The 24,866-nt window shown below is 39.4% G+C and overlaps 3 protein-coding genes across 4 annotated transcripts; 2 read left to right on the top strand and 1 right to left on the bottom strand.

Moving 5' to 3' along the window:
• Positions 1-6,650: 6,650 nt before the first annotated feature.
• On the top strand, positions 6,651-9,524 carry LOC131445132 (DDRGK domain-containing protein 1-like). Its single transcript, XM_058615998.1, has 8 exons — positions 6,651-6,850; positions 7,608-7,754; positions 7,927-8,066; positions 8,152-8,253; positions 8,338-8,460; positions 8,550-8,588; positions 8,941-9,046; positions 9,169-9,524. The coding sequence occupies exons 1-8, from the start codon at positions 6,763-6,765 to the stop codon at positions 9,327-9,329; spliced, it is 906 nt and encodes a 301-aa protein (XP_058471981.1). The 5' UTR covers positions 6,651-6,762; the 3' UTR covers positions 9,330-9,524.
• A 34-nt stretch (positions 9,525-9,558) lies between these two features.
• cars2 (cysteinyl-tRNA synthetase 2, mitochondrial) lies at positions 9,559-14,951 on the bottom strand. Of its 2 annotated transcripts, none has more exons than XM_058615965.1 (15): positions 14,503-14,951; positions 14,363-14,413; positions 14,151-14,268; positions 13,476-13,547; positions 13,207-13,312; positions 13,024-13,104; positions 12,810-12,939; positions 12,341-12,474; positions 12,077-12,144; positions 11,902-11,968; positions 11,574-11,712; positions 11,195-11,318; positions 10,722-10,820; positions 10,425-10,616; positions 9,559-10,334 (listed from the first exon to the last, which is right to left on the bottom strand). In XM_058615965.1, the coding sequence occupies exons 1-15, from the start codon at positions 14,721-14,723 to the stop codon at positions 10,248-10,250; spliced, it is 1,689 nt and encodes a 562-aa protein (XP_058471948.1). In that variant the 5' UTR covers positions 14,724-14,951; the 3' UTR covers positions 9,559-10,247. The 2 variants fall into 2 exon arrangements, with proteins under 2 accessions (XP_058471948.1, XP_058471957.1); XM_058615974.1 differs by having other exon boundaries at positions 10,425-10,613.
• Positions 14,952-15,173: 222 nt separating this feature from the next.
• On the top strand, positions 15,174-24,729 carry atg3 (autophagy related 3). Its single transcript, XM_058615985.1, has 12 exons — positions 15,174-15,410; positions 15,695-15,736; positions 17,692-17,741; positions 18,561-18,631; positions 19,284-19,391; positions 19,785-19,837; positions 19,988-20,084; positions 20,172-20,206; positions 20,314-20,466; positions 21,202-21,329; positions 21,550-21,618; positions 21,870-24,729. The coding sequence occupies exons 1-12, from the start codon at positions 15,339-15,341 to the stop codon at positions 21,949-21,951; spliced, it is 960 nt and encodes a 319-aa protein (XP_058471968.1). The 5' UTR covers positions 15,174-15,338; the 3' UTR covers positions 21,952-24,729.
• The last annotated feature ends 137 nt before the right edge of the window (positions 24,730-24,866 follow it).

The following is a 24,866-nucleotide window of genomic DNA, read 5'->3' as shown; positions in this document are numbered from 1 at the left end:
TTTATAGGCATTTTCTTGCAGAATGCAAATGAGATAATGATATTTATAAAGCGTAAAGTGTTAACTGATTTATGATTGTAATGTTTGCCATTTCAATGTCAGTACCTCATACAATCCCACCTGAAACATCACTCAGACAGATAAAATCAGATAATGTCACAGATGCGTTCACACTGAGGTTGTGAGACACAGATTAGCAAGGTGGAAGCAATTTACTCGCTGCATCTACAAGAAAAACACAGCAACACATTAATGTTAAAGCCGTCCTCTGTTTCCCTTTAACTTTGCTGTATGGAACAACCAAAGTCCTTTTTGTCTCTCACAAACCAAGACCACACCATAATGCCCCCGAGGTCAATAATTGACAGAGGATCATTATGGGAAGTCTGTCAAAGGCACGGGTTAATGTGTAGAGCCACGAAAAGAATGTGTGGTTACGTTTAACTAGTTTTACCAGACTTCTGTGGTTCAAGTCGTGATAATTTAAATATGAACGATATAATCTTTTTCACTTTCAGGCCAAATGTGCGACAAAGGATGAACTATCTAGCTTTGCTTTTGGAATGGAGTGGAAATATCTCATGTCCTGACAGCTGACTGAACACAAATGTAAGCTGTGAAATTAAAATATCTGCAACTTCATCAACCACACTGGTATGACCTTATCATAGCCATCCAACATCCAGTCACATAGAATAGCTTTATCAGAGTGACATGATAGTGGTGTGAAATCATCTCAAACATACTTGCTGTGATGTGTTAGGCAGCTGGACCCACTCACTAATATCACCCTGCTACAAAATACACACTAAAAATGATGCTTTCCGCAAAAGTGCAAGTCTGATAACTAAACCAATCAAGAATCTGACTAACACTGTAGCCTTCACCCAAGGCTTTTATGACATTCAAAATGTTTCCAGTTTTACTGGAGACTCTAAATTTAATGTAGGTGTGAATGGGAGTGTGAATGGTCACCAGTGGGACCCAACGTCTGTTGGGACTGGCTAAAATAAAATGTTTAATTGAAATACTAGTTTTAAATAAAGAAGATTTCCTCTGCTAATTTTGGTACAGGGAGTAATACAAAAGTCCAGTCAGAAAAGGCTGACTCAAAAATAGAGACTAGGCGGCAAACACATTCTTAAGATATTTTTACACTTCTGTCATTTTTCCTGAGCTGGTATAGTCATTTTACAACAAATTACTCTCCACTTGAGAGGGTTTGTTGTTTTCTGCAGACATCCGTAATTCCTTTAGGTCCAGTGTGTAAGAATTTGCCACAAAACAAGGACTCCTATGTTCACTACTTCCTTTTCCTTAGGCCTTTTCCTATCAGAAAGTATGCCACGCTTCCTTATTTCTGTAAGCTTGTGCTGTGAAACAGGCAGCACAAGATGGTGGCCTCTATAAAGCAAGGCCTTTATCTTCAACCCATTTAAAAGGGTTATATATTTTTTTTAAGTGATTATACACTTACGCAAACATATTCATGGGTAGTGAACCCAATTTATGCCAATAAATCCTGCTAATTGTTACACACTGGATCTTTCATGAAGACTTAGTGTTTCACTGATGATACACAGAGTTTGGTGAATGTTTTCTCTTCATAGGACTCAGTTACCCAATCACTTGATGGAAGCTCATGACGTCACAAAGAAGCGAAGGTGGGGAACCAGATAGGACGGTTCACATTTCATGAACTCCTTCGCTGTCGTCTATATTTGCAACTACATGCAAAAAAAGGGGAAAAATGGAAGAAATGAGTGTCAATTAATCGAAGCTACACTGTCTTATACATTTTTACTCAGCACTCGTGTACCTGTCTAATGTGGAACAGACGGTTTATGTGACCAGCTGCTGGTGTCCACTGTGTAACTACACACTCCCTATTAAACTTTCATTGTTTTGCCACCGTTCTCCTACCGTGTTTAGAACATCACACATCCTGACTGGTCACTCACCCTGATGCGGTGGAGAAACGAGCACTATTGTGAAACGCTGCACTGGTTACAAATTAATCCACATCTCACTCATATTTAGCCGCTGCTCACCGCGGTACAAAGTTTACCAACACATACCTTCCAATAATTCATGTGATGGTTAATATTTGAGCCACATAGATAACCTGAACTGAAGATTTAGACTCCAACTCTTTGAACTGGGGACAATTTAGCGCCACGGTCACCCCTATAGTGATTATGAAACTTGTCTTTTTCTAGATAAAGATCCAGCACTCGGCCTCAAACCTGTTCAAGAGGAAATTTACCATTTACCATCATTGTTTGTTGCAATCTATGGTTTTAGCAGCAGCAGTTAGCACTGGCGCTGCTTGTTGATCAGTAACAACTGGGTTCAGACAGGCGTGTTGCAACACAAAGCAAAGCAGTGCATAACAATGGAATACAAATTGTGGAAAATCCTTGATATTCTGTGATTTGCTATGACTTTGTTCCTTTTGCCTGCGGCTCCATTAATTTGCTGGGTTCAGCCATCGTACACAGCACACCAAGACTTGTTTCCTCACTGTGCTGTTTGTCCCTCTCCCACAACAGAGTCCATAGAGAAAATTGGTATTCTCAGCTTGCAGCAACACAAATGCATGATGCAGATGGCCTCTTTTGGTAAGTTCATGTCAATTAATTGAATCCGAATGAAGAATTTCAAACACCTTAGTCACAAAAGAACACATTTGATGTCACTGGAGAAAGCGGTTGATTTTCTCTACGGTGCAGGGGGTGACAGGTAAAACAGCAAATAGATATCATAGACTTAAGCAGATGCAGATTTTATGAGGAGAGCCTTTTAGATAAGTTATAGTAATAATGTCTCGTGTCCCTGCTTGGCAGCCATGTCTTCAGTGAGAGTGAGCATCCATGTCTCATACGGGTTCTCGGCACTGGGGCACACACAGTGCAGTCAGTGCTGATTATATGTTAGTATCTTATACAACCACACTATCATTTGTTTCTTGTGAACAAGAGTGAAACAGTAAATCATTGGATGGCACCTCTAACTGCGCACACACCTTGAGTATACTGCCATTTTCAGCAGGAGACAGGTGAAGGACAGAGCAGAGGAACATTGCCCTCGTCTAAAAACAGACTTTGTTGACGGTGTGTGCAAATGACTGGTGATCCGTAACAGTGAGTTTGTTGTCGTCACAATAGAGAGCGGTGACGTCCACTCGTGTGCACGAAAAAGAAAATCCCTACTATTAGATTTAAAAAAATTTAAATTGAAAGCTTTTGCAGATTGATATCAGTCACACATATGATGATCCCACTTAAAATGATCAATCTGTTATTTATCGTCATTAACTACAATGAGCACAGTGTTCTTTTTTAAATGAGGATAGAAAATACCACGCTTTGATTTAGTGAGTGTAAAATTCCCTTATCAATACACAAGAGTGAGGTTCTGTTAATGGTTGTGTGTTCTTTACGACTGCATGTTTGAGTGGCTGTGTCAGGGAGTGTTGGGTGACTTTCACCTGGAGCCTCAAGGACATCATGGCTGCAGGTAGACTCACGGTGTCTCTGCCTTTCAGCAGGTGTTAATATGAGGCTGGAGCTCTGCTTCATACACACACACACACACACATACACAGAGGATAGGGAAAATACATTCATCATAATGTCATGAAGTCATGGTTTCACCACATGAAAATAAATATATATTTTATTAGAATTTTCTATTATTAGTTAATGCATTTTTTTAATAAATTACATATTGGTCTCCACGCAAGTGAAATACAAATTAAGAGAACTATATTATACTTTTCATACAATATACACATGAAAACATATGACATTCACTTATTGTCATTTTTGCGCTTTCATACAGAATAAAACAAAAAAAACACATATACATATAAAGCACATTCTAATAGCAGGATAGCAGGTCTATAGTCCTATTGGCTTCAGTGTGACCTTCATCACATATAGCTTCAAATGAATAAGTGAAAAGTGAAAAAATCTGATCCATTTGTGTTTCAGAAAGTGTGTTTTTTAGACAATATTTCTGTTGACCTTGAACTTTGGACAACCAGTTCCAAAAGGTCATCATCTGACTAATGAAGTACTGATCCCACCAAGGTCACATGGGAGTGGAAAAAAAACAAAAAACCTTGCATGTGCAGCTACGTCTGCACAGAGTGTAATAACATTTAAATAAAAGCAATTTAAGTGAATAATTAAACTGTAGAGTTAATTTGCTCTTTTGGGTTTTTGTTCAACCTTCTGCCAGCGCACATTCCCTTCCATCTGTCGGTACACGCCCAGTGTGTTTTAATGTCATCACAGAAAAGTGACCAATGTCCACAACTGATCCTATTGTGTTTCAGTTAGTGTGTTATCTTTATTAGCAATATTATTGCAGTGGAATATCACTTATTAATAATAGAATAACATTGGTTGGGCGTGTACAGTGCAGTCGGTGCTGACGACCTCACTGGGCTGCTTACTCATCTCGACCATGTCTTAAAACGTGCATTGAGTTGCTGCCATGTGATTGACCGATAATGACCTTCTGGAAAGGTGTACCTAATAAAATGGATGGTGAGTGTATGTTAAATGTGTTGATTCCCTGAGATGCTGCACTTGTGTGTGTGTGCGTGTGTGCGTAACTTTATTCTGGTTTCTCTCACTAACACAGCCATTTTTTCCTCCCTCTGCACAGAAGTCACCTTGTCCCTGCAGCTCTTCCTGACTTCCTCTTCCTGTCCAGCCCACTTTCTCAATTCTGCTTCCTCCTCTTTTGCTGCACCTGCACAGCCTGCTGTGACACTGAGCTGAGTAGATGATATCCTAACTTTCATCACGTGGGACTGAGGCCACACTGACCTCTGGAGGTTAGAAGAAGGGGAAAAGTGTACTTTTTCTATAGTATATTGCAACGTTCCTCTGCAAGGCCATCCCACAAGAGGAGTGGAGTATAGACTGTCCTCCCCCTCGTAGATCACCTGAGCAGAGAATCAGGAAGTAAGTGCTGCAGATGTAGTGTCCTTTGAGTTCTCACCTTCAACTGCCGACGGAGCATTTTTCAATGCAGCCCAATAACGTGGAATCTAAAATGGGAATCAGTTACAACTCAAAAGTAAAACATAATACTGACACACACATACCAGCATAATGAATGGAAAGTGTTGTCAGCAGCAACAAAACATTTCCATGGACAAGAAAGAAGACACACATAGAGGGAGAGGGATTGTCAGATTGTAGCGGGTGATCCAGAAGGAGCCTGTGTCCTCCAGATGTCACTGTTGATGGAAAAGTACCGTCATAGTCAGTGGAGCTTCACATCCTTCTCTTGGTGAAAGGATTATGTTATTAAACCGTCCTCACTTTCATTTGCTCTCAACTGTGTTCTCTCTCTGACTCTGAAAAAAAAGAAAAATAGCTGACAGGGACATTTTTTTTAGCTCCTGCTGCGGACGCAGAGAATGAGCTCAGTGCACGTCACTAACCCACATTCACGCACATGATGATGTAACACCTGCTTACGGTGTCTCTTTCCACTCACACTGCATGTTTGTTCCATCACAAGTGTCTTCATCCCGGAAGCACTGCCATTAAAGAGATACTTCAGGTTTTTTGAAGTGTGGCTGTATGAGGAACTTATACATATCAGTCATATCAGCATCATATAGCCACTCAGCAAAAGGGTCACCTCATAAAATATATTCTTGCTTTTATCTATGATATCTTAGGGTTGTGTCCAATTGATTCTTAAGATTTAAACCTTTTGAAAAGCCCATAGTTGTCTTTTGCTCTGACCATGTTTATGGTTGCAATTCTGTTCCAGCATTTAACTGAGTAGTAGATTATGCTCTCAGGTGTGGTTCATTATGAATCGCTGTGCTGTGCATGATCCTCTTTCTTGCTTGATGGATGAGGTTCAGCTGGTCCACTTGCAGGAGAGAGAGCAGGAGAGAGAGAGAGCGAGAGAGAGGTAGGCTTTTCACACCATGTACCATATTAATCATGTGGCAGCAGATGAGATGTCTGCAAGGGCAACATGCTTGCCATCTAGTGTCTGTCAAGCCACACTGCGTGTTACGTGGGGGTAGGACACACTGCCTCACATGATGAATTATCAGAGATCTGCAGAGGTTGCATGTCTTTTTGTTTACGTAGACACTTTTTTTTCTATAAAAAAAACCAAATGTTATTGCAGAAATCTAGAAATCTTTCCAATCGGCCATTGTCAGGGGGCCACACGTGAATTCATTAATGTTTTTAATGATGTAGGTATTGACTGTTTACGTTTGTTTTTATAATATTTCCTCTTTTAATGTCGGATTAAAATATATGAAACGGATATATTAATTAAAAATTACAATTCACCAGGTAATTGAGCTGTGTATCTGATTAACAGATAGAAATCAAAAAGAGGATTTAGTTAGTAAGTAATTCAGAGTCAGAGATTCCCAACTACTATTTTCGTTTATAATAATAATAACAAAGGCATGCATATTATTCAACGATCGAACACACATCAAAGGCAGAAGCATGAGCACTCAGCATTACGTCCCAACTGTATTTTCTGCAGAAAATGCATTTTTTAGTTATTATTTTTACTTTTCCAGCTGATTGACTGCGCTACACTCCAGCCCAGTAGGTGGCGGTAATGCAATAATAAAGCTAATTTGCCTACTGCTGTTACGACTCAAGAAAGAAGTAGAAGCAGAGGCTGTTATGAGTGAAGAAGAGGTGAAGAAACATCGACACGTTCTGAAAGTAAAGCGTTAGAAGACGAGCAGACATGGATGTAACGCTGTATCTGTGCGCCGCTGCTCTCCTTATTGTCCTCATTGTGTTTGTGCTGAGGGTGCGGAGGAAAACACAGGAGGGTGAGGCGCTTACACACACACACACACGCACACTGCTGCTGAGCTAAATGCTGTTAACATAGCGTCTTTTAAGCTGCTTTTACATAAACTCTGTAAAAATAGCGCGTTAATCTGTTAGACGCACTGTTTTGTATGTTTATTGAAACATAATGCAGTTTATATTCAAGCAGAAAATAGAAACGACAGTGATATAGCTAACTTGTTAGCTGCCACTTCAGGCTACGTCAGCTGTCAAACTACGGAAGCTGCTGCTGCTGACTGTCGTAAAACGGAAATACTTTTACTTTACCTACGAAAATCAACAACACAATGTACAACATTATCGAATAATGTGATTCTGAAAGCCATTTTTCCTTACCTTATCTCTGAAGTTACTTATGTATTGATTGTGCATATGAACATTGGTGAATAGAAGTGTATGTATTTTAAAATAATAACCTAGATATTAACATTGTATCAATCAAGTATCAATAGCCATGGCTCATTTGGCATAGTGAATATACATTATTTAACATCTCCCAATACAATCCGTAAATAGAATATATGCTTTTGAAGATGATCTCCAAATAAATAAAGATACATTTTTTTTAAATACCGCAAAAGGGAATGCATCACAGTCAATAACTTCAAGGTTAAAAGGACAATTTAAATTGGCATGAACTTCAGGGCATTAACTGATACCATTTGAAACGTCTAGTCAGTTTGAAATATTTGCTGTGAATATATCTTCATGATTGGTGTAATGTTGTGTGCTCAGCTGATGAGGAGCAGCAGCGGGATGTTGTCCGGGCAGTGGGACGCCCACAGCAAGTGGCGGAAGAGCGAGGAGCAGGTATGCCCCGTCGGAGGAGGAACCTCGCTACTGTGATGGCCAGACGACCACAAATAGAAGCTGTGGAGCATGGTAGGGAATTAGAGGGATTTTTTTTGTTTACATGCTGTCCTGAAAGGGATGGTTCATGGCTTACTGCCAGTGGAGACACAGGGAAAAATGAATTTGATCTATAGGCTTACTCCTAGAGATTTAACAGATGCAAATGCAATGTGTGATGCATGGCTTGTGCTGTTGATTTTAGAGGACGAAGTTGTTGAGGAAGAAGAGGAGGAGGAGGAGGAGGAGGAGCAGCAGCAGCAGAACTTCCAGCCGACAGCGAAGGTTGGCGCCAAAAAGCAAAGGAAGCTAGAAGAAAAGCAAGCCAAGAAAGCCCAGAGGGAGGTGAGAGAAGAATATAAGTGCACTGTTTCTGAACTGGTCACACTGGACATGGGTATCTGTGTGATGATGTGGTTTTTATCTCCAGGCTGAAATGGAGGAGCGGGAGGAGAGGAAGAAGATGCAGGAGCTCAGGGAGCAGGATAAACGAGAGAAAGACGAGAGGGAGCGACTGCTGGAAGAGAAACAGGTGACACTCAGAACTCTCACTCCTTGACTTATTAGTCCCCCTCATTTGTTGTCCACTGACGCTCTGTGCTGGAATTTGTCACAGGAGGAGGATGAGCGTCGAGCAAAAGAGGAGCAGGAGCGACGGGAGGAGGAAGAGTACTTAAAACTCAAAGCATCTTTCGTCGTCGAGGACCAGGGAGAAGAGGAGCAGCTCTCTGAGGACCAGGTCAGATGACTATCAGCACAAGAACGAATGTTAATATTAATTTCTAATAAAGAATGACATAATAAAATGTTTGTGTTCTTTACTTACAGTCACGCAACCTTCTGCAGGAATTCATCCAGTACATTGAGGTGAGTTTGACTCGCCCCTCTACATTCTTTACTGTTTTAGGGTTAGTTGTGGTAGTATGAAGCACTGACCCATAGAGCTGTGCCTCTCCACTGGCCTCACAATTACATCATGGTCAAAGATAAATATTTTTTATAAATGAAAGTGAAGTGTTCCATTTCCAAATCAAAACGAGTAAAATAAATAATAAATAATAAATAAATTGTTAGTCAGATAAACATTTTCCTAAGATACTTTGGCTTAACCTGACACAGATAGCCATGTTTTCACTGAGAGTCAGCCTTTGTGTTTTTGTGGTTTCCAGCACAGTACCTTTTATTTATTGAAAGAAAACACTGTCCCTCTGTCCCGCAGAGCAATAAGGTGGTTCTCCTGGAGGACTTGGCTTCTCACTTTGGGATGAGGACACAGGATGCTATTGCCAGACTGCAGGACCTGCTGACTGAGGGCTCCCTCACAGGTCAGTGTTAAATAGGCAGGAGTGTTCCTTTTGTCAACTCCTAAATGACTAAATGGACATCAAGCCTAGAAAAGTGCTTTATAAACAGACTATTATACTGTCTTTGTACATTTTTTGTGCAGGAGTGATTGATGACAGGGGGAAGTTCATCTTCATCACTCCAGAGGAGTTGGACTCAGTGGCTCAGTTCATCAAACAGCGAGGTAGAGTGTCCATCACAGAACTGGCTCAGGCCAGCAATTCTCTCATCAACCTGGTGCCTGAGAGCAGCAGCGCCGCCTGATAAACATTGGACTATTGACAGTTTTACAATCATCTGCACTCCCAACAGCGGGAAGATGTTGCTACACCCTTTGTGAAAAGTGTGTGATGAACTGTTCATCTGCTATTATGAAATGTTGTTAAGTAGGGAAGCAACATTGTCAGGTTTTAATTTTGATTCATGTAAAAAAAATAAAAAAATAATCTGACAGTGTAAGACTTTAAGTTAACATGAAAAAAATGAGTAACAATGAAAGTTTGATTCCTACTTTATTCTTGTTCAGTGTTACAAAATTTGATGGCGATGTCATAAGTAGTCCTACTTATACGATTCCTATCATACTATAGTAGTCCTATATTTGTACACCTATGAGCTGAGCCCAACAAACATTCACATTTTCCTCATGATTATATTTCACGTTTGCTTTTAATGTGATGCTTTTATTTTGGTAAAATCTTCCCTCTGTGACAGGCAAACAGTGCAGTTGTTTTAACAACTTTTATTTTTCTTAAATCCATCAATTTTCTACCACTTTATGCTCCACAGGAGGTGTGCAGGGTGCTGTGTCTCAGCTGACATAGGGCAATAGGCAGAGTACACCCTGGACAGTTTGCCAGTCCATTGCAGGGCCACATATAGAGACAAACAACCATTCACCCTCACATCACACTTACAGTCAATTAATAGTGACCAATTTACTCATATTTTTGGACTGTGGGAGGAAACCGGAGAACCCAGAGATAACCCACTCACAAACGTAGAGCACATGAAAGGCCTTTGTTCCAACAGGAACAATAAATCTTTTGCATTAATTAAGTTTATATTACAAAGAAGATAATTTACAGTCCATGTTTTTGATGAGTGAGCCTCCATGTCTCAGACTGGTTGTGATGCTGCAACTCTTTTTTTCTTAATTCATTTAAAGCCTTGTGCTAGAATTCAGCTGGATGTGTCCTGGCTTTCATCATGTCCACTCCGACTTTGTTTCCTCTCAGTCATCTCCCATGTAGAGGTGGCTCCTCTATCCTGTAATCAACACGAAACACTTCAGCCTCCAAATGAACATGAATGGAGATTTTATTTTTAAGAAGAGAAACAAAGTTTTTATTTGGATACCTTTATCGTAACTCCCAATGGTGCCAGGTCATTCCTGAGGGTGTCGCAGGCTTTCAGGAGAGGCGTTCTGAGGGACGCAGTGGCCGCGTCTTTGCGATGAGCGAGTGCCAACGATCGGACTTCACTTCGAAAATGAGTCAACTGCTCCACAATGCCCTGCAGATTTTCATCACTACTCTGTACATTCTCCTGCTGTACGTGACGGAGGAACAGCGAACAGAAAACTTGTTTGAGTGTGCCGAGTTAAAAACAACCCCCAAATCAACTAATAAGTGCATTTAATCCATGTGCTCTGACCTTGCTATGAAGCAGATCGATCCCAAAAATATCCAAGACGTCTCTTATGTAGCTGACCATTGCTCCAAACACTGCTGGGCTGCGAGCCGCTCCATCACACTGACCAAACACACACACAAACTTCAGTGCTATACCTTGTTCACATGGTAACAGGACCTTTTAAGCGATAATTAGTCAAGGACTGCAACAATTAATAATTTAGTAATCCTAACTATTCAATGTGAGTTTGTTTGTTTTCAGTTTCTAAATTGTGAGTAAGTTGTGGTGTCTTTGGTCCCTTATCGTTGGAATTTGTTTAAAACAAAGACATTTAAGGATGTCATCTTTCTGAGGTTTGGGAAACATTTCAAGGTTTTTCACAATTTTCATACATTTTATGGACCACAAAATGAATTCATTATATCCCTTTAGCTTTAAACGCAGTGTGAGGATAAAAATCAACAAATATACAGTAGGAGAGATGGTGAACCCACAGAGGACACTGGCTGCAACTGGCAGTTTCCATGATAAACCAGATTCATCACAGCGCTGATGGCACTGTGTGTATCAAAGTCATCTGCCAGAGATTTCAGAACACTGGATTTAGTCTCAGCCAACCTGAAAAACACAAATTCTGTCAGAGGAAACAAATCAATATGAAAGATGGAGCCTGTATTTATTTTAAGTGTTGGTATCAGTAAAAATATGATTATCTTGGACCCGATAGATTTACAGTTTTAGTTGTTTTTTTTGTATTGTTTTAGGGGTTAGCCAGCTGAAATGTTTGGGAACTGCTGATGTAAACCATGCCTTCAAAATATACAGATACAATTTCATGTGAAAATCTGATATTATGATGAGGAGAGCTCCTACTTATCCCACAGAACAGCTTCCTGTACAGGAGAACACTTCAGCTGCCCCTTCATGTAGGCCTGAGCATCGTGAATGAAGGTGTTGATGGTTCCCAGTGAGGTCCGAGCTGCCACCATGCTACGGTCACTGTAGTCTATAGCTGTAGAAACACCACAGGACATCGGGGATATTCTAGTGAAGCTCAGCATTTAGCCGTGACGTAAAAATCACTTAATTTCTCAATGGACTTCGGTAGTGTAGTGTAGTGTAGTGTAGAAAGAGAATTTTCCAGTTCGAAAAGTCCATATAGCAACAAGATAAAACTGCATTATGTTTATGTTTTCCCCACCTGATCTGTATTTGGTCAACAGACAAAACATGCGGAACTCATTGGCAGTGTAGGTCTGCAGGAAATCCTGACACACAGTAAACAAGAAGTTGAATCATAAACATCAACATTTAATATACAAAATGCGTGTTTTGTTTGAAATAAAGTGGTGACAAGTATCTCACATCGACTGTACCTTTATAGTGATATAGTTCTTCAAAGATTTGGACATTTTTTCTGCACTGCCTTTCAGGTGTAGGTGACCTGAAAAAAGACAACTTATTAGGGAAACGTATACCAGAACAGAAAATCTCAGCTTGGAAACCTTATAAAACTATTCATAAATAGAGAATTGGTTGGAAAATATGTGTTAGAAAACAAAAGTATTCATCTTACAAAAAGCATCTCCTACATGGGGAAATGTTTACATAGGTCTAATAAAATGTGATGGTGGATTTACCTGAGTGGAAAAAGTAGTGAGCCCACTGGTCACACTGGTGAAAGGCTTCACTCTGAGCTATCTCATTCTCATGGTGAGGAAAAGCCAGGTCAATACCTCCAGAGTGTATGTCCAGCTGACTCCCAAACAAACAGCTAAAAGTAACACACACAAAAGAGAGAAAATCAGAATTTTTAGCTCACAGGGACAAAGGAAATACTGGTCTACTGCTGCCGCAATTAAGTTTGTGTCAATCAGACAAATCTGAACAAAGGATTTCAAACACTGAATTCTCAAAATAACACATTTGAATTTACTAATGTAGACCTCAGTGGATCAACAACTCCTGTGTGCTGTATTCTAGGATATTGCAGACTTAATTGAATGTAGAGTTTATTAGGTGACCCGTTTGTTAAGTTAAGCTAAAATATTTTTCAATTTTGTTGCCACTGGCAGCTTTATTTTCAGTGAGAGTAATGTGTGTCCAAACCTAGCTATGGTTGAGCATTCAATGTGCCAGCCAGGTCTTCCTCTGCCCCATGGAGAGTCCCAGAATGGTTCTTGAGGTTTGGAATGTTTCCACAGAGCAAAATCCCTTGAGTCTCGTTTGTATGATGTGCCTGGAGAACCAATTCAGAGCAAGCAGTGCCGGTAATCACAATTTGCATTGGCCAAAAGCAAAGTGTGGAATGTCAAATACTTACCAGATTCTTCCTGCAAGTCCGCAGCTTTGACAAACTTGCCATAACGATCACCAATGGACTGAATGTCAAAATACACATCGCCTGCAACCAGAGACAAACACAAATGTTCATTCAGCCATAGTGCACATGGCAGCAATTTGTTTTATTAGTGAAATGACAAATCACAAGCTGCTTAATGTTCACCTTCTTTTGTAGCGTAGGCGTGTCCATTTTTGATTATCCCTTCAATGAATGCGATAATGTGATGTACGTTCTCAGTGACTCTTAAATACACAGCAGGAGGAATCACCTCAAATACAACAACAGTACAGGAAGATCTATATCAATGGTTTACTTCCAGACATAACAGGCCAGTAAAACTCAAGAGCATTCTGATGTATTAAAATTAGATTATGATGCTTTTTGTGTGTTTTTATCAACAAAGCCTTGAATCAAACCTCATAAAGACAAACCTTTAAGGACAGCATGTCCCTCTTGAATTCCTCCTCATACATTCTGGCTATAACAGTTGGAGATACATTTTCCTGTAGAGCAAGAAATACACTTTCTTAGAATAAACAACTGACTTAAAAGTGATAGTTCCGGTTTTAAGCACCCCCTGCAATGATAACCAGCATGAGACAAGAAGGCAAAACAGATTTTAGTCTTTAAAAAAAGGCTCACCAAATAAAATCCTCTCAAAAATATGATATCTTCAGAAGGTGTCAGCTACTTTATCTCACCATTAGACTTTTAATAGTTGTGGATGCTGCGTCAACATTTCCAACTGTAGTATTCACATGTCCTGTCTTTCAATAATAATAATAATATCTTTTTAATCCTTGTCCTCATTCCTTGATTCTTCCTAAAGATCCCATCTTCTGTGGACTGAATGTAAATTGATTGTAGCACATTCTCACAACTCTTTTGACTTTTAACCGATTGTAAAACTTTGATACACTGATCAAAGTTGAATGGCTGCCGGAAATGTCCTGGTTAGATAAACCTTTAGTTAACTAGCTAAAATGTGTTCTCCCTTGTTTGGCAGCCTTCTATTCAGTGAGAACAAGCCTCTCGGTCTTATGCTGGTTCATGGCAAAGGGGGGCGCACACAGCACATTCAGCGCTGAGTGTTGCTGTGATCTCACCTCCCAGCTTCTTTTGATAATTTTATCATCAATGTCAGTGATCACCATGGCGTGAATGACAGTGATGCCAAACAGCCGGGACAGAACCCTCTGCAGGATGTCAAACCTGACATAAGAGCTGTGACAAGACACATACACACATGTACAGTACACCTGTTAATTTCAGCCATGCTTGATTTGTATGTAACAAAATCTTAAGTGTATGTGTTTACCATGCATGACCCAGGTGAGCATGATCGTACACGGTAGGTCCACAGCTATACCTGAGGAACACAGGACATGACTGTGTAACATTGATATTCAGCTTTCAATGTGAGGCAAATATGAATCATATCCAGTTTGTGTCATATACCAGGTAGCTACTCCCTCTCTCGCCAGAATGAGCGGCTCTTTCTGTTTGGTCAGGCTGTTGAAAGCTTCCACACCCGTGTCAAACCCGATGGGTCTCACCCATTTCTTCCCTGACACACCGCAGCAGGAGCTGCTATGTCTGACTGACCGAGTTCGGTTGAATATCCTGCAGAGAACATTGGCTTTCCCCGACACCGTCCTCAACGAGTGGCCCCACAACATAGTGACACCTGACTAGCCTAGCCTAGCCGACGTCAGCAAACAGCAGGTCTTTTTCGTACAAGTTCCAGTGCGTAACCTTTGAGGGTTGAAGTTACCGTCCATAAAGACGTTCGTATACGTGAATAATCGCGTTACATTCAACAGTTTTGAATAAGACTCATATATGTATTCTCAGCAAGTCAAAGGAGGCCGCCATCTTGCGCCAAAATGTTTTGACAGGTGCCCCTTTGGACAAATCAGTCAGATTTCGCGTTTTGAAGGGGATGTGGCAAGAAGCCTTTTTAACATTTCATCACCAAGTTTGACTATGTGGAAAGACCATAACAGATATCTGTGATGTAATTTTAACTCGTCATAACTTAATTGTGACTAGTATGAATTGCCATATGCGCTTTATTATTTCTCTGCTTGTATGCCACTTTATGCCACTTATGTCATTCCCATAGTTCTCGCGAGAGACTGATACCGGAAATGTTCGTGCGTATCATATGATTCGCTCTTGCTTGTGGGCAGATATGGCCAAATAACTCACCGACTTCTGTTTTCACCGGGTGTGTTTCTTTTTAAGGAAGACAACGAAGAAACTACCTTTTTATTCACAGGAGACTGAAGAAAATGCAGAACGTGATAAACACGGTGAAAGGAACGGCGCTCGGTGTGGCCGAATTTCTCACTCCTGTGCTGAAGGTAAAGTTAACGTTGCAGGAGCTAGCTTGTTGATAGGTGTTGGCTTGTATAAGCTGTCATAAACAGAGCAGCAGTGATGTGTACTGTTTTACCATAGCATAAACATGTACACTGTTCACCTTAATTACTGTAATCTCAATGGCTAAATAGATAAGAGCTGATATTCAGGAATTTCGACCTGTCTTTTCTGTACAGTACTCAACTTCTGCTTACAATTAATGTTAATGCTACAACCCCAGACTTCCCTCTGACTTTCTTTTTGTTTTGTTTTTTATCAATCACAGGAATCCAAATTTAAAGAGACTGGAGTCATTACACCAGAAGAGGTGAGAACACATTCATCCACAAATCTGGATCATGTGTTTTATTAGCATACACTGGACATATGCAGACATTATATATGTATATATATATATATATATATATATATATATATATGTATATATGTACACTACCGTTCAAAAGTTTGGGGTCACATTGAAATGTCCTTATTTTTGAAGGAAAAGCACTGTACTTTTCAATGAAGATAACTTTAAAGTAGTCTTAACTTTAAAGAAATACACTCTATACATTGCTAATGTGGTAAATGACTATTCTAGCTGCAAATGTCTGGTTTTTGGTGCAATATCTACATAGGTGTATAGAGGCCCATTTCCAGCAACTATCACTCCAGTGTTCTAATGGTACAATGTGTTTGCTCATTGGCTCAGAAGGCTAATTGATGATTAGAAAACCCTTGTGCAACCATGTTCAGACATCTGAAAACAGTTTAGCTCGTTACAGAAGCTAAAAAACTGACCTTCCTTTGAGCAGATTGAGTTTCTGGAGCATCACATTTGTGGGGTCAATTAAACGCTCAAAATGGCCAGAAAAAGAGAACTTTCATCTGAAACTCGACAGTCTATTCTTGTTCTTAGAAATGAAGGCTATTCCATGCGAGAAATTGCTAAGAAATTGAAGATTTCCTACAACGGTGTGTACTACTCCCTTCAGAGGACAGCACAAACAGGCTCTAACCAGAGTAGAAAAAGAAGTGGGAGGCCGCGTTGCACAACTGAGCAAGAAGATAAGTACATTAGAGTCTCTAGTTTGAGAAACAGACGCCTCACAGGTCCCCAACTGGCATCTTCATTAAATAGTACCCGCAAAACACCAGTGTCAACATCTACAGTGAAGAGGCGGCTGCGGGATTCTGGGCTTCAGGGCAGAGTGGCAAAGAAAAAGCCATATCTGAGACTGGCCAATAAAAGAAAAAGATTAAGATGGGCAAAAGAACACAGACATTGGACAGAGGAAGACTGGAAAAAGTGTTGTGGACGGATGAATCCAAGTTTGAGGTGTTTGGATCACAAAGAAGAACGTTTGTGAGACGCAGAAACGTATGAAAAGATGCTGGAAGAATGCCTGACGCCATCTGTTAAGCATGGTGGAGGTAATGTGATGGTCTGGGGTTGCTTTGGTGCTGGTAAGGTGGGAGATTTGTACAGGGTAAAAGGGATTCTGAATAAGGAAGGCTATCACTCCATTTTGCAATGCCATGCCATACCCAGTGGACAGCGCTTGATTGGAGCCAATTTCATCCTACAACAAGACAATGACCCTAAACACACCTCCAAATTGTGCAAGAACTATTTAGAGCAGAAGCAGGCAGCTGGTATTCTATCGGTAATGGAGTGGCCAGCGCAGTCACCAGATCTGAACCCCATTGAGCTGTTGTGGGAGCAGCTTGACCGTATGGTACGCAAGAAGTGCCCATCCAACCAATCCAACTTGTGGGAGCTGCTTCTGGAAGCGTGGGGTGCAATTTCTCCAGATTACCTCAACAAATTAACAGCTAGAATGCCAAAGGTCTGCAATGCTGTAATTGCTGCAAATGGAGGATTCTTTGACGAAAGCAAAGTTTGATGTAAAAAAAATCGTATTTCAAATACAAATCATTATTTCTAACCTTGTCAATGTCTTGACTCTATTTTCTATTCATTTCACAACGTATGGTGGTGAATAAGTGTGACTTTTCATGGAAAACACAAAATTGTTTGGGTGACCCCAAACTTTTGAACGGTAGTGTATGTATGTATATATATGTGTATATATGTATATATATGTGTATATATATATATATATACATGTGTGTGTATATATATGTACTGTATATATGTGTGTATATGTATATATATGTGTGTATGTATATATGTATATATATATATATATATACTGTATATATAGGTGTGTGTGTATATATATATATATTATTTTTTTACATTTTCTTTTTGTGTTGTAGTTTGTTGCAGCTGGAGACCACTTGGTTCACCATTGTCCCACATGGAAGTGGTGAGTGTCTGCTACGGAATGTGTCCATACTTAGTATACAACATCATTGTAAGCTCTTTAAAGTATGGTTGATGTTTAGCAGAGTGGTCATCAGGCCTGACATTACCTGGCCTTACCTGTTGAGATGGTATCAACATTTTTGATGAGATCTAAAAGTTACACAGCAAGAAGGTGCTAGATACAATTCCTGGTCTGGGACCTTACTGTCTGGAGTATGGAAGTTCTCCCTGTGTGTGCGTGGGTTTCCTCCGTGCTCTCTGTTTTTTGGCTCTGATCAACCCTCCATCTAACCTTTTGGTCCTTTCCCCTCCAATTTACCTATAAATTGTTGAAAACCAGGAGCACCAAAGAAACATTGGGTCATGGTACATAACGTGTATCCTAAATTATAACTAAGATTGGACACCAGACTCTCAAGCTGCATTTCCAGCAAGTGGTACAGTGCAGTTACGCTCATGCTATGGTTGGAAATAGTGAACCTTATCTGGTTTGGGTTTTCCTACCTCTGTGGTAGGAAGTTGACAAAATTGAGTTTTGGTCTTTTTTTCCTACAACTTTATATCCAAATTGTATTATATTGTGTCAAGACTAGTGCATTTAGTATCTAGAAAAACTTCAGCACCAAACTTTAATGTGTTCCTCTTAGGCCTATATCCCACCTCTCCAAGGTTTGTGAAGCTCTGTTCAGTATTTTTTTGTAGTTCTGCTCCAGACAAACATACCAACAGAAGCCGGTGAAAACATAAACTTCCTTTGTGGAGGCAGTATTGACTAAGAAACTCGTGCCTGATAAATAGTAATGTATCCATCTCCCTACAGGGCCACAGGAGAAGAGGTCAAGGTGAAGCCATATTTGCCCCAGGATAAACAGTTTCTCCTGACACGCAATGGTAAGTAGTGCATTTGTTGCTTCATTTATTATTGGTGATTAGGGATGGGACAATATTCTATTTTGTCTCACCTCAAGGGAGAAAGTACTCACAATAAGTTGGTCATGGACTTGTAATTTAAAGTGATTGACAGTTGTGTTTTCGAGCTATTTAAGACTTCAATGCATACTTTTACATGTATTGCAACAATATTCTGAACACAATTATTTTGCTCAGAAAAATCTTGATGCAATGTCCCATGTCTGTTTGTGATCATTAAGACTGCAGTTTTGTGTAAGTTAAGTGTCATTCTGCTTCTTTGGTGTTTTAAGGCAGTTGGCATCTGCAGTTGCATCCCTGCCTCCTTTTGGATTTAACCTTCCATTACTTTTCATTCTTCAGTGTCAGTTTGACAAAGTTTAAATTTTGAGTCTGCCCCATTTACTGCACATCTTTCAATTAGATACAAACATCATTGGATTACTGTGTGGTTAAATCAAAACTTGCAGATAGAGTAACTGCATAAATAGGACGGGACATTGAATTTCCCTGAAATCTCTAATCTCTATTCATGCAAAGTTATCTTGGCAATCTGCTGCATTTCTGTGCCATTTTACTTGTTCTGTTTTGTGGTTAACATCTCCTCTGTGAATCTGTGTTTGTGGTGTTGCAGTTCCCTGTTACAAGCGTTGTAAACAGATGGAATATTCAGACGAGCTGGAAGCCATCATAGAGGAGGACGATGGAGACGGGGGATGGGTGGACACTTACCACAACTCAGGTTGGGCTGCTCATAGATCAGGTTTTCCATGTCAGAGATTCATTTAGGTCTGGTGTTGAAAACCATCCTGAGTGGTGCTATGACAAGTGTACAGCTCTAAGATTAAATGTGAACTCTTCAGCTCTGATCACTCAAACCCCGTTCAAATATGGTCCTGGACACATTTTTTGACATAAATGACTGTTAATGCATACCCAGGATGCATTAAAGAGATAATTCATGTTTTTTGAAACCCTAACCCTAACCCGTTACCATCAAATAGTCATTGACAGAAATGTAAGTCCCCATACAACCACAATATCAAACCCAGAACTATCTGTTTTAAAATGTATTGATGAAAACAATTGATTGAGTTAAAACCTTTATAAAGATACTATCAATGTGTTTCGGCAGGTGTGCTGGGAGTCACAGATGCTGTACGAGAAATTTCATTGGACAACAACAAGGTATGATTTGTGTATTTTATTGGGAAATCCATAACATTCCAGATTCAGCTCTTCTCCACTTTTTTTCACTCCTTCAGATTTAATTTTGAAAATATGAAACATAATTGTTTTCCCCTGTGTTTTTTTTATTTGTAAACAAATGTGATTTAGGACAATAATATGAATGCTAAGTCTGCAGCATGCTGTGCTGCTGCTGGTGACAATGATGAAGATGATGATGAGGATGAAGAAGCAGCAGATATGGAAGGTATTCATACTCATACCGTGGCAGTAACAAAACAGATATTTTTAAACACAAACAACCTGTCTCATGTCCTTAATTTTGTTATTTCAGAATACGAGGAAAGTGGCCTGTTGGAAACAGATGAGGTAAAAAAAACAAAACTCAAAACATTGCAGAATATCATTTGTTGTATGATCTTATAGCAGTAAACATCAGTTCAACTGCTACTTGACACTGATTTCCTGTTTCCTAGGCGACGCTGGACACCAGTAAAATAGTAGATACTAATACCAAAGCAGAGCCTGGTAGTGAGGATGCCATCCTTCAGACTAGAACCTATGACCTCTACATCACATATGATAAATACTACCAGACCCCTCGACTCTGGCTGTTTGGATATGATGAAGTATGTATCGAATGGGTTTTAAAGGGATAGTTAAGGTGTTTTTGAAGTGTGGTTGCGTGATGCATACTCGGTGCTAACTGGGCGACCAGCGGGGAAACATTTGAGCCACTGCCTGCTTAAGTCTACAAAAAACAATATCTTAAGAATATGATTGCCACTTTATTTTCCTATTAGACTGCCTTTTCCAGCTTAAAACTCACTCTCTTGCACCAAAATCCACAGAGAAAATGAGCCTTTTCAGCTTGTGGAAACACACAAGTTGCTTGTCCACTGTTGCCTTGTTTGATGAGTTTATGTCACATGTTAAGTAAATCAGGATTTAATAAAATATAAGGATTTCAACTACAGAAATTACATATTGCTTATTTAAAACCAAGGCACAACTCATTTGTGCCTTCATTTAACTTTGGTGCAGGAAGTAAATGGCTTACCAATAGAAACTAACTTCAGTTTTACGGTCAAAAAATTGCTGTCTAGCAACAAACTAAAGCGCTGAATAATTTCCTAAGACCTAAGCAGACAAAGCAGAAGTGTGCCTCTTGTTGAGTAGCTAAAATCTTTTTAGCCTTGTATCTGTAGGGATAACCACACTTCAGAAAACCTGAACTATCCCTTTTAAGTAGTAGTAAAGCTTTCATGTAGAGTTGATATTCTTTTGCTTCAAGCTGTAGTTCATGGCTTTGAGAGTCTGGGGCACAAAATGTCAGCTCATCAAGCTATTGTGGTTTCTCCCAGGACAGGCAACCACTGACAGTAGAACAGATGTACGAGGACATTAGCCAGGACCACGTGAAGAAGACGGTCACCATCGAGAACCACCCTCACCTCCCTCCACCTGCCATGTGCTCCGTCCACCCCTGCAGGTGAGAATTATCAATGACACATCAGCCTTTGCAGGGCCTGAGTGACCTCAGTATTTTGAGATCAGTGCCAGATACCACACTTGGAACTAACACTTTAACATTGAAGTATTATTCACCCTTACCCGTCTGTATCTTTTCTTCCATCAGTGCTTCACAGATATTGATATATAAATAAATGTTGTCATATACTTCATATACTTAATCTGACCTTGACTTTCAGACATGCTGAAGTGATGAAGAAGATCATTGAGACTGTGGCAGAAGGAGGAGGAGAGCTGGGCGTGCATATGTATCCTTGCATATGAAAACTTATTTATCTCAATTGTTATGTGAACATTTACTGATGAACAAATTAGGCTTTCTGCTGTTGTCTTTCTCTTTTGGCACAATGTATAAGAAAATGCAGCCTTTGAGAATTGCTAATTGCATTGTGCCGATTTGACAACAAATTGCTCATCACATCGGCATTGTTACTGTGTTGTAACATACTGTCATATTTCTTTCTGTTTGTTTGTTTTTTCCCTTAACTATTACTTCCAGGTATCTTCTGATTTTCCTCAAGTTTGTTCAGGCGGTCATTCCCACAATAGAATACGACTACACGAGACACTTCACCATGTAGCTTCATCTGTGTTCAGCTTCAGCTGTTACAACATCTGCATAATGGGGAAAAAGATGGGGGTTTGTGCGTGGGCTGCTCATCCTGCAACCACTGTGTGGAGTGTTTGTATTACTCTGAGACTCTTTGTGCAGGACATGGGGAATGTTAAAGGTATGTGACAAAATGTGTCTGTTAAAGAAAGCGTCTCGCAGTTTGGGACACAGTCTTGTTTTCCATGGAACCCAGTCTTATAAGAAGAATTAACATCAGTTTGCAAGATGTTTTTCTGTTTCATCTGATAGTCTTGTATTGTACCTTTTTTTTATTTAACATATATGTAACATGATATAAAAACAACATGTGTCAGAATTTGAATTGAATTTTGTTTTTTTATTCCCACTTGTGACGAAGCTAATCAGGATAACAACATAACTCTGTGCAAGGTACACTGAGTTAATGAAACTCATCTGACTATGGGATAATGTCTGCAGATGAGGCTGTGTCCCAACACATGGACTGTATGTCTTACGGTTCTTTACACTTTTAATGGGATAGTTCAGGTTTTTTTTAAGTGCGGTTGTGATGTGATGGGGTAATGACACATAGTGCTGATTGCACTGTGTGCAGATAACTAACCATAGGTCATTGTTTTTAGCTCATGGGAACACAGGAGCTGTGAGCTGCTGTCTGGTTTGGTAAATTTGTGTCACTTGGGTAAATGTGAATGAAGATTTACAAACAACAAAGTTGTTCAAATAACACATTTGAACTTGATTTTGATTTTGATTTTGATTTTGGCAGCAGTGGATCAGCAACTCCTTTTGAGCTGTAAGTTAAAATGACTGATTTTCTCCATGGACCTTGGTGCTGGGGAGTGAGTGGTTTACAATGCCTCACAAACTTCAATTTCCAGTTGTAAAAGGCTGTCTATAGTAATGGCGAGTTAAAGCAACAAACATTTTCTAGACTTAAGCAGAAATAGAGTTTATTAGACGAGACAGTTCTTAATTGGCTAAAATCTGGTAGCCGTGTCAGCGACTATGTGCCATGACTTTATTCAACCTCACTTCAAAAACCCAAAACGATCCCTTTAATGCCATGACCACAATGTGTTTAGCTCTCACCAGGTTCTTGTTAAGGAGATCATAAACCTCAGCCATTCCTCACTGCCTCTCTGCTCCCTATTCCAGAGTCTGGTTCAGAAAGTGAATTAACCTCCCTGAGTTGTTAAGAATTACTGTAGATTAGAAATGGCCCGTTTTAAGTACAGACATAAGCATTAACTGTCATGTGTCCAAATGATGAATGTAAGTCTAGTACAGATTTCCCTTGTAGCTTTTGTCTGGTCTGGTGTTTAGCGGCTGAGCAGGTAGTATACGGTGGTTCTTTACATAAGGTTTGAAAAAAAATAACTGTAACATTGTCATCATGTTTGCCCCTTTCTTGTACAACTATGAAAGCATTCAGAAAGATGTGTTTCAAACCACTGGGTGTGGGCAACTGGGAATACATGTGTGTCATTTATTGTAACTTACAGCAGCATTGATTAAATATTCTTGAATTAATAATAGACACGATGACAATGATAATTTCATGTCACATATTCTGACCAAATTAATTATAATTCAGGTTATTATTGCGATAATTGTAAAAATCTGCTTTAAATTCAAAATAGCTCTACAACATAGATTTAGATTTTTGCAAAAAATAATTTTTTTTGGCAACACTGATGTATCCCATCAGTGTTGCCAAATAAACAAAAAAAACCTTTTTTTGCAAGTATTTTTAAGTCAAAAATACGACAAAAGTGAAAAGATGCAGGCTCCCCCTTGTGGCACTTTAAATAAATCACTTGGAATGTATATTGTACAGTTTGTAGTGTGTAGGGAATGGGATTATTTTATATTAATTAATGAATCACAATAAAAAGCACTCACATTAAATTGATTGTAATGAATTTTTATTTTCGGTATAATAGCAAAAATTGTTACTATTTCATTTAAGGGGCTAAAATATGTGTTGTATTTGTGATGCAGTTTGAGAACAAAATATAAAGTGATTTCAATGTGTTTTTAAGATTTAAAAGAATATTTATTGCAATTTTATCATGAATCTCAATTATTTTGGTTAAGATAGTCATGACATGAAAATGAATCATCCCATGTCGACTAATATGAAATACTAAGGATCTTCATCATTCACAATTATCCTGATAATGAAAATTTAACTCACTCGTGGTAAAAATATAAATCGTCTCATGCCTACTCGACAGTATTGTTGCCATGCTTTATACCTTGTATTCAGAAGGCACTCATGGCTGAACCTCATGATTATGAATCGGCTCTTATGATGCCAGTTTGTCTTATACTTAAATCTCTGAATATGTTGACTTCTTTCTTTTTATTCACGTATGATTCTCGTGGTCACCGTATGAGCTGTATTTCATTTCCAGCCATGAACCATCTTCCTTCCTCTGCAGCTTGTGTCCAAACATTGAGACATTTCTTCTGTATCAGCTCTGCTTGTACAAATGTGATGCGATCGATGCACACTCTTTGTTAAAGGTCCTCTGTGACCTCAAACAGAATTTGTATCATTACAGTGGCATTACTCAACTAAACTGAACTCTAAGCTTCAGTGCTTCCTGCTTTAGTTTTGCTGTTGTCTGTCGATGGAATTTAACCGTTTTCTCTGTACTACCTGTTGCTCTAGTGTCCTGATATAACACGCTCAGTGGTGACACCTGAACATTTTAAAGAAATGCACATTTATCAATAAAGAGTTTCCCAAATATTGCAAGCAGAATGATTTTTGTGTCTCTTTTGTGGAGGGTTTGATGATCTTAAGGCTCTTAACTAGAGTGATAATTTGGGCATCAGCCAATTGTTATTTAATGCATCAAGCTGATTATTTCTAATATAAGAGTTTATATTTTG

Source organism: Solea solea, chromosome 2, assembly GCF_958295425.1.
Source record: "Solea solea chromosome 2, fSolSol10.1, whole genome shotgun sequence".
NCBI classification, from domain to species: Eukaryota; Metazoa; Chordata; class Actinopteri; order Pleuronectiformes; family Soleidae; genus Solea; species Solea solea.
This window is presented reverse-complemented; position numbering and strand designations above follow the sequence as displayed.